This window comes from Lutjanus erythropterus, chromosome 17 (genome assembly GCF_056507025.1).
Source record: "Lutjanus erythropterus isolate fLutEry1 chromosome 17, fLutEry1.hap2, whole genome shotgun sequence".
NCBI classification, from domain to species: Eukaryota; Metazoa; Chordata; class Actinopteri; order Lutjaniformes; family Lutjanidae; genus Lutjanus; species Lutjanus erythropterus.
The window spans coordinates 18061779-18082442 of NC_139333.1; the positions used below are offsets into that span (position 1 = coordinate 18061779).

At 39.3% G+C, this 20664-nt stretch overlaps 3 protein-coding genes across 6 annotated transcripts in view; 1 reads left to right on the forward strand and 2 right to left on the reverse strand.

The window, feature by feature from the left end:
* Nucleotides 1-2428: 2428 nt before the first annotated feature.
* On the reverse strand, nt 2429-4634 carry pnmt (phenylethanolamine N-methyltransferase). Its single transcript, XM_084741152.1, has 3 exons — nt 4422-4634; nt 4067-4277; nt 2429-3373 (listed from the first exon to the last, which is right to left on the reverse strand). The coding sequence occupies exons 1-3, from the start codon at nt 4591-4593 to the stop codon at nt 2935-2937; spliced, it is 822 nt and encodes a 273-aa protein (XP_084597278.1). The 5' UTR covers nt 4594-4634; the 3' UTR covers nt 2429-2934.
* Nucleotides 4635-6706: 2072 nt separating this feature from the next.
* On the reverse strand, nt 6707-8169 carry LOC146312078 (uncharacterized). Its single transcript, XM_084741557.1, has 3 exons — nt 8154-8169; nt 7642-7803; nt 6707-7025 (listed from the first exon to the last, which is right to left on the reverse strand). Exons 2-3 carry the CDS (start codon nt 7767-7769, stop codon nt 6707-6709), a joined length of 447 nt encoding a protein of 148 aa, XP_084597683.1. The 5' UTR covers nt 7770-7803; nt 8154-8169.
* Nucleotides 8170-11917: 3748 nt separating this feature from the next.
* aldh18a1 (aldehyde dehydrogenase 18 family, member A1) overlaps nt 11918-20664 on the forward strand; it is a 102411-nt gene continuing 93664 nt past the window's right edge. Inside the window, exons 1-8 of one of the 4 annotated variants that reach the window (XM_084740172.1) lie at nt 11918-12154; nt 12358-12468; nt 14760-14911; nt 16700-16849; nt 17435-17539; nt 17648-17806; nt 19907-19997; nt 20361-20485. In XM_084740172.1, the coding sequence (XP_084596298.1) occupies nt 12378-12468; nt 14760-14911; nt 16700-16849; nt 17435-17539; nt 17648-17806; nt 19907-19997; nt 20361-20485 (873 nt within the window). In that variant the 5' untranslated portion in view covers nt 11918-12154; nt 12358-12377. The remainder of the gene's footprint in view (nt 12155-12357; nt 12469-14759; nt 14912-16699; nt 16850-17434; nt 17540-17647; nt 17807-19906; nt 19998-20360; nt 20486-20664) is intronic. The other 3 variants (XM_084740168.1, XM_084740171.1, XM_084740170.1) reach the window with 3 other exon arrangements.

Genomic DNA, 20664 nt, shown 5'->3' on the forward strand with positions numbered 1-20664 from the left:
AATAGATACAGTGTTGCATTTAACATATTTTTTTGTTTGTTTGACTCTCCTAAATTCTCTCTGCTTGTACAGAGTTAAAACATTTTGAAATAATAAGTATCTCTGTGCTTAACAACATATATAACCAATAAATGGGCTAGTTTGCCTTCTAATACAATGATGGTCTTCTAATTAAAAAGTATAAATGTTCATAAGTTTACAGGCTATTTAAATAAAATCACAATGATTTCCTTTTCCCCTATATTTCTAAATGATAGAGGCAGGGTTAGGATTACGGGTTATACATGCATTTATATAATGTTATAAGTATGTTTATCATTCATTGTGGACATGGGGATCATAGAGGGTTTTACTGTGCTCTGACAAGGTGGGTATTTTATTGTATGTCTCATACAGTTCAACCAGAGTTTGTGGATTATTGTAGTATGATACACAGATTTGATATACTATATTACATGATATACTACAGTATGATGGGTGCAGGCCAGTTTTATTAGAATTTAACCCAGAAACGGTTATAAAACGACACTTTGGGCTTGCTCTTCTCAGCCTTGTAGACATTTGCGTGCAAGGTCAAGGATTTGACAGACGATTTGAGCGCAGCCACAGCAGACCAGATTAAATCATATCAGACTAATCCAACTAATCATGATGATGCCGCACAGTTTTTTCTGGTTTGATATTATGAACAGGCTTTTTGTAACATGGCGATTAGCAAGCATGATCTGTTTGGGATGGTGGAGACGATGAAAGGAGCTGAACTGAAAGGAGACCTATTTTTTCAAAAACAGTATATCTATGATGAGCGTGAAGGTTCATTCTTGACCTTGTAAATAAATGATGTTTTGTGTTGTTGCTAATAAAAAATTCTAATGGCCTGTTGGTGTTTTTGTGATTTCAAGTCTATAGAATTAATCTGTAGGAATGTACAATGCTCCAGTGATATTTATTTTATAAGAAAACAAAGACAAAGGCAGATAGTGAGTTTTACTAAATGAGAATCCTGAAGTGAAGTTTTTACACTTTTATGATCTCTGTTCTTGTCATTTGTTAACAGCCTTGGATGCACCATTAAATGTCCCCAACAGCACAAATAATATCTTTTAAGCTTAGCAAAGTCAAAGTAAAAATTCAAACAAAATATGTGTTATTTGTTATTTGAAGAAGTGCATCTGAAAGAAACAAAATCTTTTTGAAGCTTAGTCAAAACAGTATCTACAACAACTACATGTACATATATGCATGGCATTTGCGTGAGGGATCTCTATGATTGGTAGAACTTCCAGGAAGCTTGCAGGCTTGCAGGAAGATGACTAGTCATTTTTGTGGAAAAGTTGCAGAGTTAGAACAAAACTGCAAAGTCATGCAGAATTCACAGGGATTGATTGAATTTTCATGAATTGTTGTGATGCTACATCACATCTTCCTGAAGGGACTGATAGACACATTGGCTACATGGCTTTATGAGGCCTGTCCTGTCATTATTTATGACAAGCAAAAATATAATGCTAGCTAGGTTTGGTAGCATCACTTAGACTTAGCTCACCTTTCTTTATATTTCCTTTGTAACTGCTGATTAACATTTTACATGGTCTTGTCTGTATCAGCAAACACTGCATGGCAGTATTTACTGCTGGGTGTTTTATTTTGGACGATGTTTTGGAGATTAACTATTTGTGGTTGAGGAGCCAAATTGTACAGAAGATTTGGCTCATATCTCCTCCCAGAAAGCCACAGCTTCTCCTGTTCCCACATTCACTTCGTTGGAGTGCTTGTGAAGTTGGGCTGGGAGGGGTGACAGCTGTTAACAGTGACAAAAAACTCAAATTAGAAATGAGTCAAGTTGCATTTGAAGCAGCAAGCTTTTCAACCAGTCACAGGAATTATGTTAAAAAGTAAAGCAGACAGACAAGTTAGTGATATCTCAACAGGTTTGGTCTTGAAATAAAATCCTCTTCGACTGAGACCAAGACAAGATTGACAGAAAGTGTGGTTGATTTCGAGTGGAGACCTTCAAAAACCATTAGTGGACTCAAGTGGGGTGCAAGCAGGGTGATCATCACCCAGTGCCCCCATGTTTGAAAAAACAACATAAAAGTGCCCTGTAGGATGCCCCTATGATAGATAAAACACAATGAAGTGCCCACTAAAGAGCCCCTCCAGCAGACAAAGTACTATATGAGAAAATTATTTGGCCTCTACATGTCTTTAAATTGTTAAATTGTTCCCTGTGTGTTTTTATTTGAGTTGTAGTTGTTGTTGTACAATTAAATAATTTTAATCTGAACAAGACAATGGAAAGGTTTCACCTTCACCTTGCCATGCTGGTGCAGCATGGGTAACAACCCAAGTCTGTTACTTCTTGAGACTGGCCTCAACATAATGTCAATCTGAGATAACTGCACAAACATGAATCATGAGATAATCATTGTTTAATGCCATTGTTTCTTTATTTGCATTATCACAAATTACAAAACACAGCAGGCAACTCATCAAGAAATATTATCAAAATATACTGTTTATAAACAGTTTTAAATTTGCTATGCTGTGATATTATATGACATGCTGAAAGCAAAACTTGAAGCATCACATTCTTGATAATGTAGTTGCTGTATTTGAACAGCAGGAGGCAATGTGTGATTACATTTCTAACACTGAGAGCTCCTCTGGCAACAAAAGAAAATGTCACAAAAGTATTCACCCTCAGAAAAGACATTTACAGATAAAATAAAATGGAATGAAGTTAAATATTTTTTCATATATTTGTGTTTTTGCATTTCCCCCTATTATTATCAGCATCACCAATAATAATAGCAAGATTGGTTTAAGAAAATTAAAGCAAGAACTGTTTGCTGTGCGAAACCATGCATTTACCTCAGCTTAATCTATAATATTTTCTCTTTACTTTCACTTTTAATACCCTTTTTCTCCCTTTTAATCCTTCTTTGCCTTTACAAAAAACACACCTGTAACATCATCAACCCCCACTTTCATGTCCTGAGGCAGTCTGTAAACCTCCAGTCTGATCAGGGTGTAGCCGCTCTCCTTCAAACTATCACACACCTGGGCCTCAGTCAGTGGGACCACAGGGATCTTTACCCCGGGCCCCCCATAGTAGTAGCTCTCTCCCAGGGCTCCGATGAGCAGGAGGTGTCCACCGGGCCTCAGGAGCCTCCCGATGTGGCCCAGGGCACGGGTGAAGGCGGCCAGGTCGGGGCTGACACTCTCCAAACAGAAGGAGGACACGAGACAGTCGGCGCCTGCTGAAGGAAGGGCATCGTGGGCCAGAGGATGAGGGCGGTGCACGTCGATGGGGAGGATGTCCGAGATCACCTGACGCAGCTTGGCAGCTTTCTCTGTCCATGCTGAGGGCCTGGTAGAGACAATATCATATGAATGTAGAACATTATGAAGATTTACTCTTTTAAGTGTGAACTTGCACAACACAGGGAGAGAAACATTGAGCCGATTACACCGGGGGATGATTAGGTGGCCAGGTGGAGCGAGTCATGTTTAGGAATTTTGCCAGGACACCAGGGAACCCCCTACTCTTTGTGATAAATGGGGCATTTGGATTAATTAGGACCGGAGGGAAGACTACACCACACAGGCCCACCAACACCACTTCCAGCAGTACCTTAGTTTTGCCCAGAAGGTATCGCATTCAGGCACTATCCAACCCACACCTGTTTAGCTTCAGCTTCAGTTATGGCTGCTGGTTATTCATGACCAAACACTTGCAAAATGACATTGCTGTCAGATTCAGCTGTACTTTTGTGTTTAGCAGTAAATACCAAATGTTGCCATGCTAATATGCTAAACTAAGAGAGTGAACACGATAAAAACTTCACAAAGCTACTAACCTAGATGTTGATTCTGTCTACACAATACTGTACGTTTGGTTTCTGCAAACATCTTTGTGTGGCTTTCCAAATCAAGGCACTTCTTTTATTATTGTCACATAGGCACAGTGCAAGGGTGACTCGATGCTCGAAGAGATGTTAAAATACTTCAAAGAAGATACTTTTAAGAAGATTACACAGAGTTTAAAAGGACCTGCTCGTACCGTCGTCCCTCCAGCTTGCAGACGTACTGCAGGTAGGGTGTCCAGTCCAGGTTGCAGCCTCCCTCGTCCTGGAGCCAGTGCCTCAGCTCCTGCCTGTTGACCTCCAGGAAGTCTGTGAGGAGCACCCTGTTGAAGACCTCACAGCCACTCAGCACCTGGTACAGGGTGGGGCCCGAACCTACGTCCACCAGTAGATCACCACTCACATCACCTGGACAGGGAGAGGAAAAATCATTGATTACAAACAATTTTAGTAGTTAATAGTCTGTAATCAGGCCATAACTCACTTGTTAAAAGCCTTTTATTTAGTGTAGAATATGTTTGAATGAAGTCTACATGATCTTCTTCTTCTTACCTTCATTGAAAGCTCTGTGCAGGCGTTCCAGTTTCCACGGCACGATGCTGTCCTCCCTTTCAAAATCAGCCCGTGGTGGCGTGTAGTTGTACTGTAGATACGCTGCAGGATCAAATCTCTGGTAGCAGGCTGCCATGGCTGCCACTCCATTCTCTGCTGCCTTCTCTTCCATCCTCCTGTTTTCTTCGTGACTATACCCAACAACTCTGTTCAGTGGTCAGCCTGCAGGTGCGCTGCTGCATCATCAGTCACCTTATATACCTGTGTATGTGTGTGAGTCTTTGTCATTATGTGTGTGTGTGTCTGTGCTTTGGGCTACTCTGACTTTCATGGGCAGAGATAGCAATCCTGTTTTTGGGCCTGTGTTACTGCTTGATAGCATTTGTTCTGCTCGCGCTCCCTGCCCCGAGGTGCTGATACCATCAGATCAGGGGGCTTCCTCCAACACTGGACCCACTAATGGACTCCTCACATGGCTTTCAGGTCTTTCACCAACCTCTCAGAGGCCCTCCATATCTCCAGAATCACTCTACAGGGCCTTTTTACACACAAACAATAGACCAGGTTTGTTTCAGGCAACCCTGCTTGAAAGGCACAAACAGGTCTATCTCCAAGACAAATAGGTTTGTCTCTGTCTCTGCCGGCCATTTTACTTACTTGGTGATGCTTGAATCGAGTGGCAGAGAGATGGGGAACGGTGATGGTGATGTTAGATCATTACATAATCAGAAGTTGTCGTATGGTGCAGGAAGAAGCTGTTTATTAGTATTATTTTGAGCAATTAATGTCAGCATATAAATGGTACATCAAAAATGAACAAGATGGTAACCAAAGGAAGAGGGAACAATAATACATTTTGGAGAGAAGATCATGTGAAGGCTTTAAAACACAGAGCTAAAACGCTTTTGTTTTCAGTAAGTCTGTAATTATTTTTGCTGCAACTGCATATGTGCCTTTTTCAGATCTATTGGAAATGCAAGTGCAATGGGAGTTTAAGATTTATGTTCCTGCCCATGCAAAGAAGAAACCACACTTCATAAGAATAACATATAACAAATATACAGTTTTAACTTGCATTTTTAGATTATCTTCTCAATAATTGCATAAAACATCCCATGGCCATCACATGCACATTTAATGGATTCATCAACCCTGACCCTCACAGAATGAGGAAGGGCTCGTATCCAGCTTGATCAATTTTCCAACAGGCCTATCACAAATACCTTTTTTTGTGATGAAATAATATGGCCTGATTACAATAAACCAATTTTAAATGCCACATTATTGACCTCCTATTATTGACCTGCATTTGTACAGGTAAAAAGGGTTTCAAACTTGATAACGATACATCTGCTCTACCACGAATACTTTACTACACAATATGCAGATGATGTATTTTCAGTTTGAGCAGACTAAGAATGTCTTCATCAACAAACTTGCCTCCTCACTTCATCGCAGATATCCAGTATTGTGGCTGTTTTTAGCCAAGTCTTATTTATTGCTCCATTAAAATGGCTTTCTATATTTTGAAACCACTCGCCACTGTGGCCAGCTGACAAAACACTGAGCTTCAGCCACTAATTGAATTAATTTTCTCATCTATTCCCAGCGCATCCCAAAGCAGCAGCTGAATCAATGTGGAACGTAGCCATGAAGTAATCAAATGTATTCTCCCCAGGAGTCTCTTAACACCTCACTCATCCCTGGCAGCTGAATCCCAAACACACACACTCACACACACACACACACACACACACACTCTATTTTAATACCCTTAAAATGTATTTTAGCCACTTAACCAGCACATACTATATATTTTGGAAAATTAATTAATTGCTATTTTCTAATGTATCTAGACCAGAAAAGTGGGAGGAAGCCCTCCATAAGGGGCTCCAAATAGTGTCAGGGGAGGCTCAGTGACCAGAAATTAAAAAAAAAAAAAAACCTTAGTAATGCATTAGTTTTCAAAAGAGGATCACACAGAAGAGTCTAAATTCCTCCATCAGGCAGACAGAGTAATGCAGGTTGGTGTTTTAGCCTTGTTTTAATCTCTTAGAGCCTTTTGCCCGCTCCTCTGTTGAGTCAAGCTTTATAAAATCCCTCTGCCACAGTTATTGTAATGAAAGGAACATTTTCATGAAGATTAAACAGTATTTTTTAACCAAGACAACAAGTATTGTAACAAGAATTAAGCTTTATTACAAACACAAACACTCGAAGTTAAGCTGCAAACAAAAATACAATTGTGCTTGCGCTTTAAAATATTGTTTTTAAATTTTGTATGATTACCACAAACAAAAGTTTCCTCCCAGGAACCTTGGCGTCTTTGTTATCTTCACCACAGTCTTCCTCTCTCTGGTCTCCATCACAGTGCTCTTGGGTCTCGTGGTCACACAGCATACTTCCTTCTCAATATGAGCTGGGCCTCGTTGCGCCTTCGGCCCCATGGCAGAGGGGTCAGAGACGGGCTGTTGGGGGCGTCTGGTTGAGTGCGTTTTGGGATGTGGGTAATTACTCTTACTGATGGCCCCTGAGAGGAATCGTTGGAGGAGCCTCCTGGCCTCCCAGTGTTTTTCTGAGCGCTCTGCCTCCATCACTGTCGGCCTGTAGGACAGTTAAAAACCACACACACACAAAATTTACTCCATGAAAAATACTTCTGACTGTAATAGTATCTTGATATTATATACACCAGTGGTGGAAGAAGTATTCATATACTTTACTTAGGTGAAAAGAACTCTGTTGCAAGTAAAAGTCCTGCATTTAAAAACCTTATTCAAAGGCAAAGGCATAAAGACAATGTATAGACTCACATGAACATAATCTCTTTCAGTCATCATGTGTGGCTCACTAGAAGTGTGTGGTGGTGTCTGTACTGCGGAGACCCTGCCCTCTGCCTGCATTACCTCATTTTTCACATTATTTTTCTGTGCTCAGGATGCTTTACCAGCCTAAAATGTTGGTATTTGACAAACGGCTTGGAAATATCCTACTGATTCTACCTTTAAGTAAAAGTATGTAAGTATTATTAGCAAAATGTGTTTGATGTGTCAATAGTTAAAGTACTAGAAAAATGGTCACTATCAGTGTTTTATCATTTATTGTGATGTTTTTGGATTAATATTACTGCTGCATTAATGTGTATATTGATTTTTAGTGCTGTAGATGTGTAAGGTTAAGTTCATTTTGGGGTCCAGGGACCAACAACACTGTCACTAACCGGTGGTCATGCTCTGGTACGAGGGCGAGGCTGTGCCAGTGAGCCATGTAGCTCTGTCCTCTTTGCCAGTCCTCCTCCAGGACGCTACAGTCCAGCTTAGCTCTACGGGTACCGACCACACTGCACATCCCTGCTGCTGTCTCCACCCACCAACCGCCAGTCCTGTATTGGATCAGTTCAATAAGCAAGGTCAGAAAATTCTCAGATTAAATATATAAGACAGGAGCTCCCACCTCATGTGTTGTTTCTAAATTGAGGATCCAGCAGCATTTGAAGTTTTTATCTCATCTTTGCCAAACTCCCATACTTCTATTTAACATCTTGGTCACACATGATTTTTGTGTGTATTTTGTATTATAAAATAAATGAGATCATAAAATGGTCTGTAAAAAAGGTGATTATGACAATTAAGATGACACTATCCAGCTGATTTACATGAAAACAAATGACATAATTAAAAAAAAAAAAACAATAAATGAATTTGTGGGTAATAAAGAGGTAATGCAACTTACTTTTTCTGCTGATCCTTTCTTCTAACAAACCTTTGTTCCCGTCACTCTTAATGTTGTTACTTTCCTGTTTACCTCAGAAAATCTTTTCCTTTGAAGTTTGTTTTTGTCAAAACTTTTCCACTGAAAAAAATATGATCTTCAACGGAGACAGTACACCAGCGCCTCTGATCTTTTCTGCTCTTCTTCAGCGGATAACTGGCCTGCTTTACTATGGGGGATGAGTTACATAGTTGTATCTACAGCTATTTTAGAGCGGCTCTGCTGTCATCTGGACATGCTGGTATTAGAAACAATCCACACGCTGCCACTTTGACCATGGGAATAATTAGCTGAGACACAATGAACTGGAAGAGTTCATTCATTAGAGTGCAGATCTCCGCCAGGCAACCTGGAAAGAATATTTAATCATCAATATTTTGATTAGTAACTGTAATTTAATTCATATATTTTCTCCATAGTGGTAACAAATTAAAATTCCATTTATTTTGTAATTTAATTACATTTAACTAGTTAAGTATAAGTGAAAGTAGTTACTCTCCAGCACTGCTAGCCTGCTAATGTCAGCAGGCTAACAACATTACGCTGATGTTCACATTTTAGCACGCAACATTTTTAAGTAGAAATAATACAGCTGAGGATAATGGAAATCTCATTAGTTTTGAGGATATTTGGTCATAAACCGAACTGCCAGACAAAGTGTAACTGGGATTACAAAGTTATTACAATAAGTCCTGAGGGGACGTGAATGTAGGTACCAAATTAATGACAAGTCCTCCAATAGTTGTTGAGAGACAAACCACAAATGTGAACCTCATGGTGGCACTAGACAAAAAGTCAAACAATTCATGTGTGGGAGGCCAGTGTCAGTACAAACTTCTGTGCCAGTCCATCCATTAGATGCTGCAATATTTCACAGGATCAGTGAAAACTTTGACCTGTTGACAGTTGGTGATTTTTATTAATTTTTAACAGGAGTGATGGAGCAGTGAGACCACCCTACGACTATGATGTTGCTGCTTGTCACTTTGTTCCTACAGTAGTAGTATAGCATTGAATATTTGTAATGTATAATTTAGAATATATTATAGATCCAAGATGAAACCAATAAAAGGGTGGGACTGAGAGAAAAAGGCATAATTTCAGATTTTGTCTGCTACTTCAGCACCATGGACAGCGCCATGGATTAATTAATACACAGGACAGTTTGGCTGCTGATATTTCGGAGCTATATTTGAGGCCGTAGATTCTAACTTGCACAAACCTCAGTCAAATAATGGATCAATGAGTCAGGCAGACAGGACTAACATATTCAAGTAAACAAACCACCTGCCCCAGCACTTTCTCTGCTGCTGAGGGATGGAGAGGCGGGAGGTTAACAGGAGGGATACATTTAGGTAATTTTACCAACAAGGGGGATGACATCCTTTCTCATCCCCCCTCAAATCACTCACTGCCTGTTGGTGGCTCTGGAGGAAAGGTCAGGACTTTATCAAAGACGTTAGACTTCATCCTCTGGGCAACATTAATGTCTGTAACAAACTTCCTGGCAAGAAATAGCTGCTGAGACATTTCAGTCTGGACCAAAGTGGTCAATCAGTTAACAGTTTGCTGTTAGCATGGCTAGAAATATTAAAATATATATGCCATAAGAATTTTGCATCACCTATTTATTGACATTTTTTAAAGATTTTTACTGAGGTGCTACTCTGAAATTATATTGATTACAAGGTTATGTTGATATCAGGTGTAGTTTTAGGTATTACTGTCTGTTACAAAATTAATATTGGGCTCAGTTTAAGCAATTACATTGTTTGTTTAAAAAAGTAAATACTTCTACAAATTTGAAGGGATCCAAAAGAACAGACCTGCAATAAGTTAAAAGGTTGTGCAGACACACACACACACACACTCGCACACGTATAGATAGTGGATTAGTGTGGCCAGGAGTGAGCTAAGGGTCAGTTTCTTCCCCTGAGTCAGATAGACAGATAAAAGAGGACAAGGAACACAGAAGAACAGATAAAGGGAAAAAGCATACAACAGAGAAAAGAACAGGACAGATATAATAGAATAATACACATTTAGCCGGAGCTACAGGAGCCAATTTTGTTATCTCTGGTCCTAGGGGCAGTGGGAGTCCGACGGTGTCAGTCAACTCTGCTCTGGATTACTTTTCATTTTGTCACAGCAGGATAGAGCAGGTACAGAAAACTTTCTTTACTGCTACACTGCCTGTGATTCTGCCACCACCACATGGAGCGAATAACAGGTGCACAAGTTAATGGAAGAACTATTTACGACAGTTTAGTTCTATACAGCCTTATTCTCCAATTAGTTTCTGATTAATAAACCAACATATAATGAATTCTGGCAAACTTTTGGTTTTAAACTCTGGAGCCCTGTATATTGCCACATACTGTAAAATACTGGTTAGCAATGTAGAATTTATTATTGCTTTCAATACCCAGTGATACCTGTGTGATTATTTTTATGCATTTATCATACATGAACTGTGCAGACTTGTTTGAATTTGAATTTGAATTAATTTGCACATAAAAGTGATAAAAATAAGTATATAGAAACAAACAGCAGCAGTTGTGCAGTAGAGGTAAGAAACCTGAAGAGCCTTTAAGGATTTACAATTTAGCCTAATACTATGAATATTTATCTTCTTAACATGAAAATGTAGAAAACAAAACAAGTATAATCATAAATGAAACAGACTCAGATACAAAACACGGCACACAAATTTATTTTTATTAATTCATACATGAAGATTTGTGCTTGATAATTATTGATGATGGAAATGATTTAATTTCTTGAAAGAAGGAGCCAGTTATTCACAGAGATTTGATGCAGTTGCCAATCATACAACATTTTTTTGGATTAAAATTTGTTTTCTTGCATATATGTACTGTTCCAAATGATGTTACAGTATACATATATAATATAGTGTTAGTAGACAGGATTGATTTAACAGTGAACTAAGTCTCTAATGATGGTAAAAGACTTTATGGGTTCATGACCCTAATTGTTTGTTGGTCTATATGCTAAATACCATACCTTCCTGCCTCTTGTAGCTGCAAGTGTCTGTATATAAATTTCACTGCACAGCAAAACACCAGTAAAACAGGGGGAAAAGAAGTGTAATGTAGTGGTGTAAGGTGCTGGAGTTAGAATGATATTTATGAAGGGCCCTAGTTCATGCTGCTGTACTGGTTCCAGTTTTGAAGCACACACACCATTAGCTGTAAATATATTGGAGCAACAAAGTGTTGGATTTTGCAGTCAAATTAGTCAGCTTGTAAGTCTTGACAGATTTTGTGCCTAAATTAGTTAACACAGCGTGTGGTGTTCACATCAATGCACTTACATACTTTAAAGAGAAAAAAAACAAAAATAAAGACAATAAAACTGAACTACTACTAGCTACTATAATCATATATATAAATACTATACCTTCTAATTATAATAATCTCAATTTTTATTACTAAATGAAATTAAATTGAAATTATGATTGGTAGGTATTTTATTATATTTTTAGGAAGAGTTTTATTTTGAAAAGCGAGACTTGAAACGACACTTCCGTTATGCTTCCGGTATTTCGCCGGCCGGCCTGACGCCACATCCTGCCACTTCACCGCCAATTTACGAGGCTTTCTTTGTAGAAAATAAACATTTTAATGTCAGCTCGAGCAAAAACTGCAAAAATCAATCGTCGGTCCTTAAACTGCGGCGGAAATTAATTTACGGGCGCCGTTTGAACGTAACGTCAGAGAACCGACCGTTAACTCTTGTTGCAAACTGCGGTGACAGTTTCATCAGCAGCTCTGTCAGTCAGGGGAGGAGTCGTGCACATGCAGAGTCCACCTCTGTTCAAGTATTTGTTTGTTAAATGAAAGAATAGCAGGTTAAAGAAGATGAACAAGGCTCAATAGAAGACGTTACACCTTGGCAGACGCATTCAAAGGACAAGATAAACTGGAACTTAAGGTGATCAAGTAAGAACAAAGCTCTTAATTACTTTACTATCCAGAAAACCACTGGAATAAACTTTACACTGGGATACAAGGAAGCACCTTTTACGTTGCAATGCAAACATAATGCTCAGCTCTAATTTCTCAGGTAAATGGCACAGTTTAATATCTTTGGTGCTGATATTGTGTGTTTCTCACTCTCTGTTTGTCTCTGTGTTATCACACAGGCAGAGGCATTAAACAGACCATGCTGCTGCGAAGGCTGACCCTGTGTTCAGGGAGCTCACTGGGTTTACAGAGACACGTATGCCGGTTACTCACCAGACCACTGACACAAGGCAAGCAACACCGCAAGTGCCATGCTCTGACACAGTTTATCCCATGTAAAACACTGTGCAGCCTGTTTACAGTCAACCAGCAGCCCGGATGACAAAGAAGTAAAAAGAACAGAGATTAAATTTGGATTTGATAAAGAGAAAGGATGCAACACAGAGGCTCTGCTGCTGAAATGATCAATTTCTTGATTATTTGATATGTAATTTATAATTCTGAGTCATTTTGCAAGAAAAAAATTGCAAAACATTTTCCAGTTTTAGCTACTCAGTTTGAAAGACTTTCTGCGGGTTATGTAACAGCAAACTGAACTTTAAAACAAGCAATTTTAAGACATCATTTTTAACTTTTTTTTATATTTTATAGAACTAATAATTAATTGAACAGCAATCAGCATGCTGATCAATCAGAATCAAGCAGAAAGGCCAAACATTTACTTTTTTCTGTTTTATATTTCTGTACATTTTAACTGTTGAATGTGACATCAGGCATTTTTTATGTTTTCTGACATTATATAATCTACATGATTTAATGATTTGTAGATAATAAAGAACAACTGGACCTTAATTAATTTGTTTTAGAGCCTTACTAATACTGGATTCTTGGAACTGATACAATATTAAGGAGTAAAATCTTTACAATATCATTATATTGGTATAGTATCTATATCTATATCAATATCTATCTTTATCTGATATCATAAATGTCTTAAATGTTATTTATAAGCATTAGTATATAAAAATAGCATAAAGTATACAAACACTATTATTATAAGAAAAATGATTAAATCTGCATGAAATGCTGCCTACAACAATTATTTTCTCATCAGGCCAGTAATATCAACCAACTTTTATATCTGTCTGGTTCTAATTTGTTTCAGCCTTAAAAGACCTGCCTACAAATTCGAGAGCATCTATTGAACGTAAACTAATAAATTCATGATTGTGTCCATGATTTTATCAACATAGTCTATATAGTATCTGCAGGCAGGTGTGGTGAATTTCAGAAGTACACCCGACCAACTTCTGTTGTAACATACTGTACAAACTTTGACTGAGATCTTGTGCCTGCAGGGAGTTTTCTGACCTACTCTAATCTGAACAAGATGTCACAGGCCTCCCTCTCCCTCTCTCTCTCTCTCTGTATGTCTGTGTGTCTGTCTCTCTCTCTCTACCGTTCTCTCTCATGCGCCTCATTGCTCCGGAGAGATGTGTAATGTCAGCAGAGGCTTTTCTACTTACCTGCTGATGTGGCAGTTTGAAGGCTGTGATTATCTAGTTTCCCAGGTTACAGATGGATGTAGAGCCGGGCTTTTTACGCTGTTTGTCTAACTCATGTAATCAATGAGACAGAAACCCAGCAAAACATGCCTGTTTGTGCAATTATGCAATGCTTGCACTGTTTTGAGTGGAAGTTTATGTGCCAGTATATTGATACATCAGCAAATTCGTCCGCAGTTTTTAAAGCACAGATATAAAATATTTGAGGTACCAGCTAAACCACTGCAATCCTTATTTCTTCTTACTTTGCGTTCTGATTTCATTTTCACAAGAGAAAAATTGATCTCCAACTAAGTTCTGTAAAAGCTGAAGTTAATTTCATGGTAAAGTTTGACTGAATCTTTAGCCTCCGTGATCTGTTGATTATGATTAAAAACACATATAATACTGCAATGCAGTCCTTACGTACATTAAAATATATTAGAATTAATTAATTAGAATTGGCTGTAATTTATTCCCTGATAGCCATCTATGTACTTATATTTAGAAATTCCTTACTGAGGGTTCACAATCACTGTTTTATCTTTATGTGCTACTTGTGTGTGTTTGATTATATGATTTTTCAGTGTCAATTAGAAGTTGTGTTCAATAATTTAGAGTTGTTAAGAAGCACTTGATGAAGTTAAAGGGGAAGTTTATGTCAAAATAAAAGTCCTTTTTTTGTGGAATCTGCTGCTTTGCTCCTAAATGTAAGACAGAAAAAACAGCATATAAAAAGTAATGCATGTGTAAGCTGCTTTTAAGAGCAGAGGGTCTGGTATACTACCCTGTGGCATGGCACAGCCGCATCCCATGATCCTTCACTCTGAAAGAGTCCCATTAACATCAACTATCTGACTGTGATTTGATAGGTATGACCTGGGCCCAATTCAGGGTCAACCCATGACCAGTAGTTCTCCTCAATGACTGGTCTGGTTTTTAATACAGTTATTCCATTGCTCAAAACTCTCTTTGTGTTTTGTTGATGGATATCATTAAAATAAGCGATAAAATACTCATTTTCTCCCTCTGTACAGCTCCTCAGGGTAGAGCCCATGGCAGCTCCTTTGCACACCGCAGTGAACTGCGTCAGGCTAAGAGGATCGTTGTCAAGCTCGGCAGCGCTGTGGTCACCCGTGGTGATGAATGCGGCTTGGCCCTGGGGAGGCTGGCCTCCATCGTCGAGCAGGTAAGAGGCCAATGCCAGCACAAACTGTACTTCATTGAAGTATAAAAGAACTCCCTATAGATAGTTCCTGCTGATTTTCTTCCCTAACTTAACTTTTGTGAATTATTTTTTGTGTTCACTTCCTGTCGCTCCTCTATTTCTTTTTTACTACCCACCTATGAGATCTATTGGAGTGCTGACCTTTACAATTTATTACCTCCAGTGGTGTCTGATCATGTAGGAAGTTTTGGTTTAATTTTCTCAGGTTTTCAGATATATCTCCACAACAGTACATTGGGTAAATGGACATATTTACGTTTAATAATGAAACATTCAACAGCAACATCTTTGTCTGGACACAATGGGCCTCATGCAAGATCATTTTTGTATTCTTAAATTTGTCTTACTTTTTCCATACAAAGGGGTTAAATGAACAAGCGATGTCAGATCCAGCAAATGCTCATAACTTCAGGTAATTGTGTAAATGATCTGCTTGTGTGTATTTGTGAGTGGATGTGCAAGAAACTTGGAAATTAGCATAATTAACACCCCAATAATACCATATGAGGCTACACTTCCTGCCCCATTTTGACAGGAAGTGTTTATTCATGAAAATAGCATCAAAGAGTAAAAAGAAAAAAATTACAAATTCTAAGTTTGACGTTCTGCTTTCAGAGATCCATAAAGAAAAGTCATTTTAACAGTGTCAGCAGTGGAATTAAGGGACTGGGAGATCGGGAAAACTGAGTGCTGTTAATGCTGTGTTACATGTCTCAGTATGAAAATGGCTTCAAAGAAAAAAAAAATATGGCAAAAGATGACTGCAAGGAGGAGGGGATCAAGAAGAAGTTTCCCTCACAGAGATTGAAGACAGAATAAAGTCAGGATGTTCCCCTGAACAGAAACTTCATAAACCTTCATGTGACGATATACATCCAATACACCTGACAGTAGGTAATAATACATCATTAAATTAATGATGAGAGGCTTTATGTGTAAATTTACAGTTATATTATAATTTGAAATGTAGTCAAACAGGATAATATCAACATAATTATGAAGTGTATTTTTTTCAAACTGATGAAATATACAGTTATTAGTGAAAAATGTCAGGTTGGATAACAGCAGACTAACTGCACGTGACTCTGCGACAGGTCTGGACCACTTGGAAATTGTATTCGTTTTCAAAATACGAGAAAATTATGAATGCGGCAAGTTCTCCTAAAGCAGTGGTCCCCAACCCTGGTCCTCAGGGCCCATTGTCCTGCATGTTTTAGATGTTTCCCTGCTCCAACACACCTGATTCAAATGATCAGGTTGTTGTCAGGCTTCTGCAGAGGCTTGATGACGAGCTCATCATGTGAATCAGGTGTGTTGGAGCAGGGAAACGTCTTAAACATGCAGGACAGTTGGCCCTGAGGACCAGGGTTGGGGAACACTGTCCTAAATCACTCGTACACAAAAATCTGTTTGTATGAATGGTTCTTGCATGAGGCCCAATGGCCTTTTTAGTCTTAGTAATCCACCAAACATGCCTGAAGTTTTCATAGAGATCGTTTCTTTCTGGAAAGACAGAGACTTCTGTCCCCTGAGGGGGCCGATTTCTCGGGGACAGATCTCAAAACATCAACAATAAAAACAAAAATAACAAGTTTTTACCACCATGGGTAAGTAAATAAAAATGTGTTTTTGTATTTTGGGTGAACTGACCTTTCAAAGCTAGATACTCTCAGAGTCTGAGCAAAAAAAAAAAAAAAAAATTGTGGGCCCAGCTGTGTATGAGGCCTAATTGGGTGTATTGCTGTCCAGGTGGCCATGCTGCAGAATCAAGGCAGAGAGATGATGATTGTCACCAGTGGAGCAGTGGCCTTTGGCAAGCAAAGATTAAGACATGAGATCCTGCTGTCTCAGAGTGTCCGACAGGCACTGCACTCGGGACACAATCAGCTCAAAGACATGGTAAGAAAAGGTGGGAGAATGTGTTGTGGCTTAAGGGAATGTTAAAGTATAAATCAACACTGAGTCAAATGGAGAAGGTGCAGTGCACGAACACAGACCTGGTGACATGTGTCCAATATACTGCAATAGAATGCAATAGCCTTCAATGTGTCTAGAGTCTGTGTCAAATTGGTGTTGATCCAACTCTCTTTGGAAGGTAGTTTATGATATGCTGCCATTGTATGAAATGCCTTGCAATGTAAGGTGGTCTTTTTCATCAGACAGTTAATTTAACCAAAAGCATAGGATGTTTCACTACACTTCATTTGACAGGCCAGCCTTTACAATGGAACAGTTGCTTTCATTCATATTATAGATCTCATTAACACTGCCAGACAAAATAATGTCAAAGCACTGAGTCTACCTAGAAACTGGTGTTTGTGTCTTTTTTTTTTTAACACACCACCTTACCTGGCCACATCTAGATCTGTGCTAGCGTGGCATGATTTGATTGAAGCGTGTCTCTGAGCAGCTAAAAACCTGGACAGATAATCTCTTTACTCTCAGAATCAATGTAACCAGACATCTGCTGCATCTGTGTCGCAGTCTTTGCCGGTGCTGGAGGCGCGGGCCTGTGCTGCAGCTGGACAGAGTGGCCTGATGGCCCTCTATGAGGCCATGTTCACCCAATACAGCACTTGCACTGCACAGGTACTTACTTCATAGCAAAATAATCACTTTGAAATGCTCAAGAAGCATTGTGTATTATTCAGTGTAACATTTTTTAATCTTGCTCTCTCCTCTCTCTTGTGCCGTCAGGTCCTGGTGACAAATCTTGATTTCCACGATGATGAAAAGAGGCAGAACCTAAACAGCACACTGCAGGAGCTGCTGCGCATGAACATTGTGCCCATCATCAACACCAATGACGCTGTGGTGCCCCCGCCGGAGCCCAATAGCGACCTGCAGGGGGTAAATGTGGGTACAGATAGCATGGGGGCGACACTGGTAGTGGTGATGGTGGCGGTGGCAGTAGAGACAGTGTTTGTATCATACAGGGGTCTTCAACTACAATTGTCCAAGGGCCAAAATTTTCCTAAGCAGACACTGTGGGAGCCAAACTTCCAAATAAAAGAAATTAAACTTATTTAGGCCTCTATAGCCTATCGTTGTTATGTGTTGTAATGTTTTCAGTTTCTTACAAAATTAATGTTATTTTTATTATTTATTTATTTATTTTTATGTTTTTTTATTTCAGGGTGAACAGGCACCTAAAATACATGGGAAATCCATAATGATAACTAGACTCTTAACTAGAAAATGCAGTTGCACCGTTATTGTGCAACTGCACAATAGCAGTAGTTACTGATGGTAACAGCAAATGCGGTTTAGTGCTTTGGGTCACAGAATTCTAGGGGCAGCCAACAAACTGTCGTCATTTTAATAAAAAGTCAAGCAATAAATGGCCTTTTCGCTCATTCTGTGAGCAGCTATGATCTGATTCTATGCTGCGTATAGCATAGTTTTGAAAGAACGAAAATAAAAGGAATTGAACAGACTGAAAGTTGCAGGTGTGCACCCTGTCGCCTGCAGCTCTTCATTTTCACAGCTCACTGTGGCTGCCCCTTCTTCTCCATTACTGCCTGCGATATTTCAAAATGATCTGCACCCAAAAAATACCGAAAATCACTTTTGTTTTATAGATGCATTTTCGATGAACAGTAGTGGTAAGTGCTAACGTATAATTCATTGACGCTGCATTGATTACTTAAGCCTGTTGCCACAATTTGTCAATATTGCTGCCATATTGGACAGCGCAAGACTGGCTGTGAACAAACACCAGTCAAAGGGAGAGCTGGTGTTTTTCTGGATAAAAAGTACTATAACATTCACATTTCTCCAGCAAATTTTACATCATCAAGATTTGTGGTCTGCTTACCCTCACGTAGATCATAAACAATTGAATATAAAAATGACTCACTGAAAGCGGTATAGAAATTTAAATGTTACAGTGCTTTTATCCTGAAAAACAGCAGCTCCCTCATTTATCTGTCTGTGTTTACAGGGCAGTCCTGACTGGATCAAAATAGTGGCACCTTTGACATATGATCCAAAGGCCAATGCAGGGTCTACATTTTTGTCTATAAGTGCTAAACTCACTGACAAACTCATTGCATTTCCTGTGACTACTTTGTATATAGCCAGTTAAATGCTTTTAATGTGAAGTTGCGGGCGGAAATGTTTGGTTTACATTAGCAGTAACTTAATACAGCTTTTATTTATAGCTTTTATTTTTTTTCTCGCTAATTTCCCACAACCAGCCAGTTGGCAATTCTGCAAATATATAAATATTCAGTACTTTAATCAGTGACCGTTCTGCAGGCCAGATGGGAAGCTTTGGTGAGATGGATGCGTCCCATGGGCTGCCAGTTGACAATCCCTGTGCTACAGTATAGTTACAGCTACACTTTTCCTATCATCCAAACGCACACATACATACTGAAACGCCTCTGCCACCCTGCCTCACCTCATCAGCTCTGCCCTTAACCATTAAGGCATGTGCATGCAGGGAGGGGATGGATGACAGTGCATGCAGTCACTGGGGAGGAGGTGCTGTCGAAAGGGGCCGCAGGGACTAACATCTGTAGGTAGACGCCTCCTTTATTCTCCTGCAGAAATAACTAATGCTTCTTTTTCTTCTCTCTCACTCTCTGCCAGCCATTTTCTTTTTCATTTTGTGCCACACTTATGTGCTCTTCATAATTATTTTGAAAACTTAAATATACTTAATATGGCTGAGGTATTTAGTTCATCATCCAGACAAACTTGCATTTGCATAAAACGGTGGACCTCTGGGTTTTTGATGATTTAACTTTATCACTGGGTCCCTAAAATTTGCCCTGACAGTCCTGCAAAGGGACAGTTCAGTAATAGAAGAATGTTTTGCACAGAACATAAGTGTTTATGTATTTGTTTCTATTTATCAGCTAAGTAAAGGCTCAAATAGCAGATGGCTGAATATCCGCCACTGCCTTTCTGTCTTTAGTAGCTTACATCAGCAATTTTCTGCTTCTGTAGGTAATCAGCATTAAGGACAACGACAGTCTGGCAGCGCGGCTAGCTGTGGAGATGAAGGCTGACCTGCTCATCGCGCTGTCTGACGTGGAAGGTATGTGTATTAACACAACAACAGTCTGGGTCAGCTGTTAGATAACAACACCATCTGTCTGCGCTCTTCACGGGGGGAAAAAAAACCCACCCCTCTCAGGGTCAGCTGAGTGAGGGAGGCAAACACAGACCTTCTGCCTTCATGTTTGAAATTGATGCTGATGGGGTTGCCACAAGGACTATGTGTGCACGTGAATGTGTCGGATTGAGATTTAGAAGGCAGTTATTTATTTGTTTGTCAGGTAAATTACCCAGGTGCTAGTATACAGTGTGTGTTACAAAAGTTTTAGGATTGTGTGTCATGCTGCATTGTTTGTTTTAGACGCATGTATGAGTCATAAATTGAGAATATTTGATTACTTAGGACTGTACGACAGCCCTCCTGGAACAGATGACGCCAAGTTCATTGACATCTTCTACCCTGGAGACCAGCAGTCCATCACCTATGGTACAAAGTCCAGAGTTGGCCTTGGAGGCATGGAGGCCAAAGTACGTTAAAAATCCTCAATGACTCTGTTAAAAACTTTGTTTATTTACATCCAAGTGAAAAGCCTTATCTTGGTAGACATTCATCAGACCACAAAGTATAAAGCTTCTTGTACTATGGAGTTTTTCCTTTTTCAGTTTTCTAGTAAATGAGAGATGTTAACATTGCATTTTATGTATTT

Bases quoted from the DNA above. Each gene is read 5' to 3' on its own strand.
- LOC146312078 (XM_084741557.1), bottom strand. From the start codon at position 7,769: ATGTGCAGTGTGGTCGGTACCCGTAGAGCTAAGCTGGACTGTAGCGTC. The intron at 7,026-7,641 runs GTTAGTGACAGT...ACTGTCCTACAG, and splicing joins GTACCAGAGCATGACCACCG to GCCGACAGTGATGGAGGCAG.
- pnmt (XM_084741152.1), bottom strand. From the start codon at position 4,593: ATGGAAGAGAAGGCAGCAGAGAATGGAGTGGCAGCCATGGCAGCCTGC. The intron at 4,278-4,421 runs GTAAGAAGAAGA...CTCCCTGTCCAG, and splicing joins GCACAGAGCTTTCAATGAAG to GTGATGTGAGTGGTGATCTA. The intron at 3,374-4,066 runs GTACGAGCAGGT...TGTCTCTACCAG, and splicing joins TGCAAGCTGGAGGGACGACG to GCCCTCAGCATGGACAGAGA.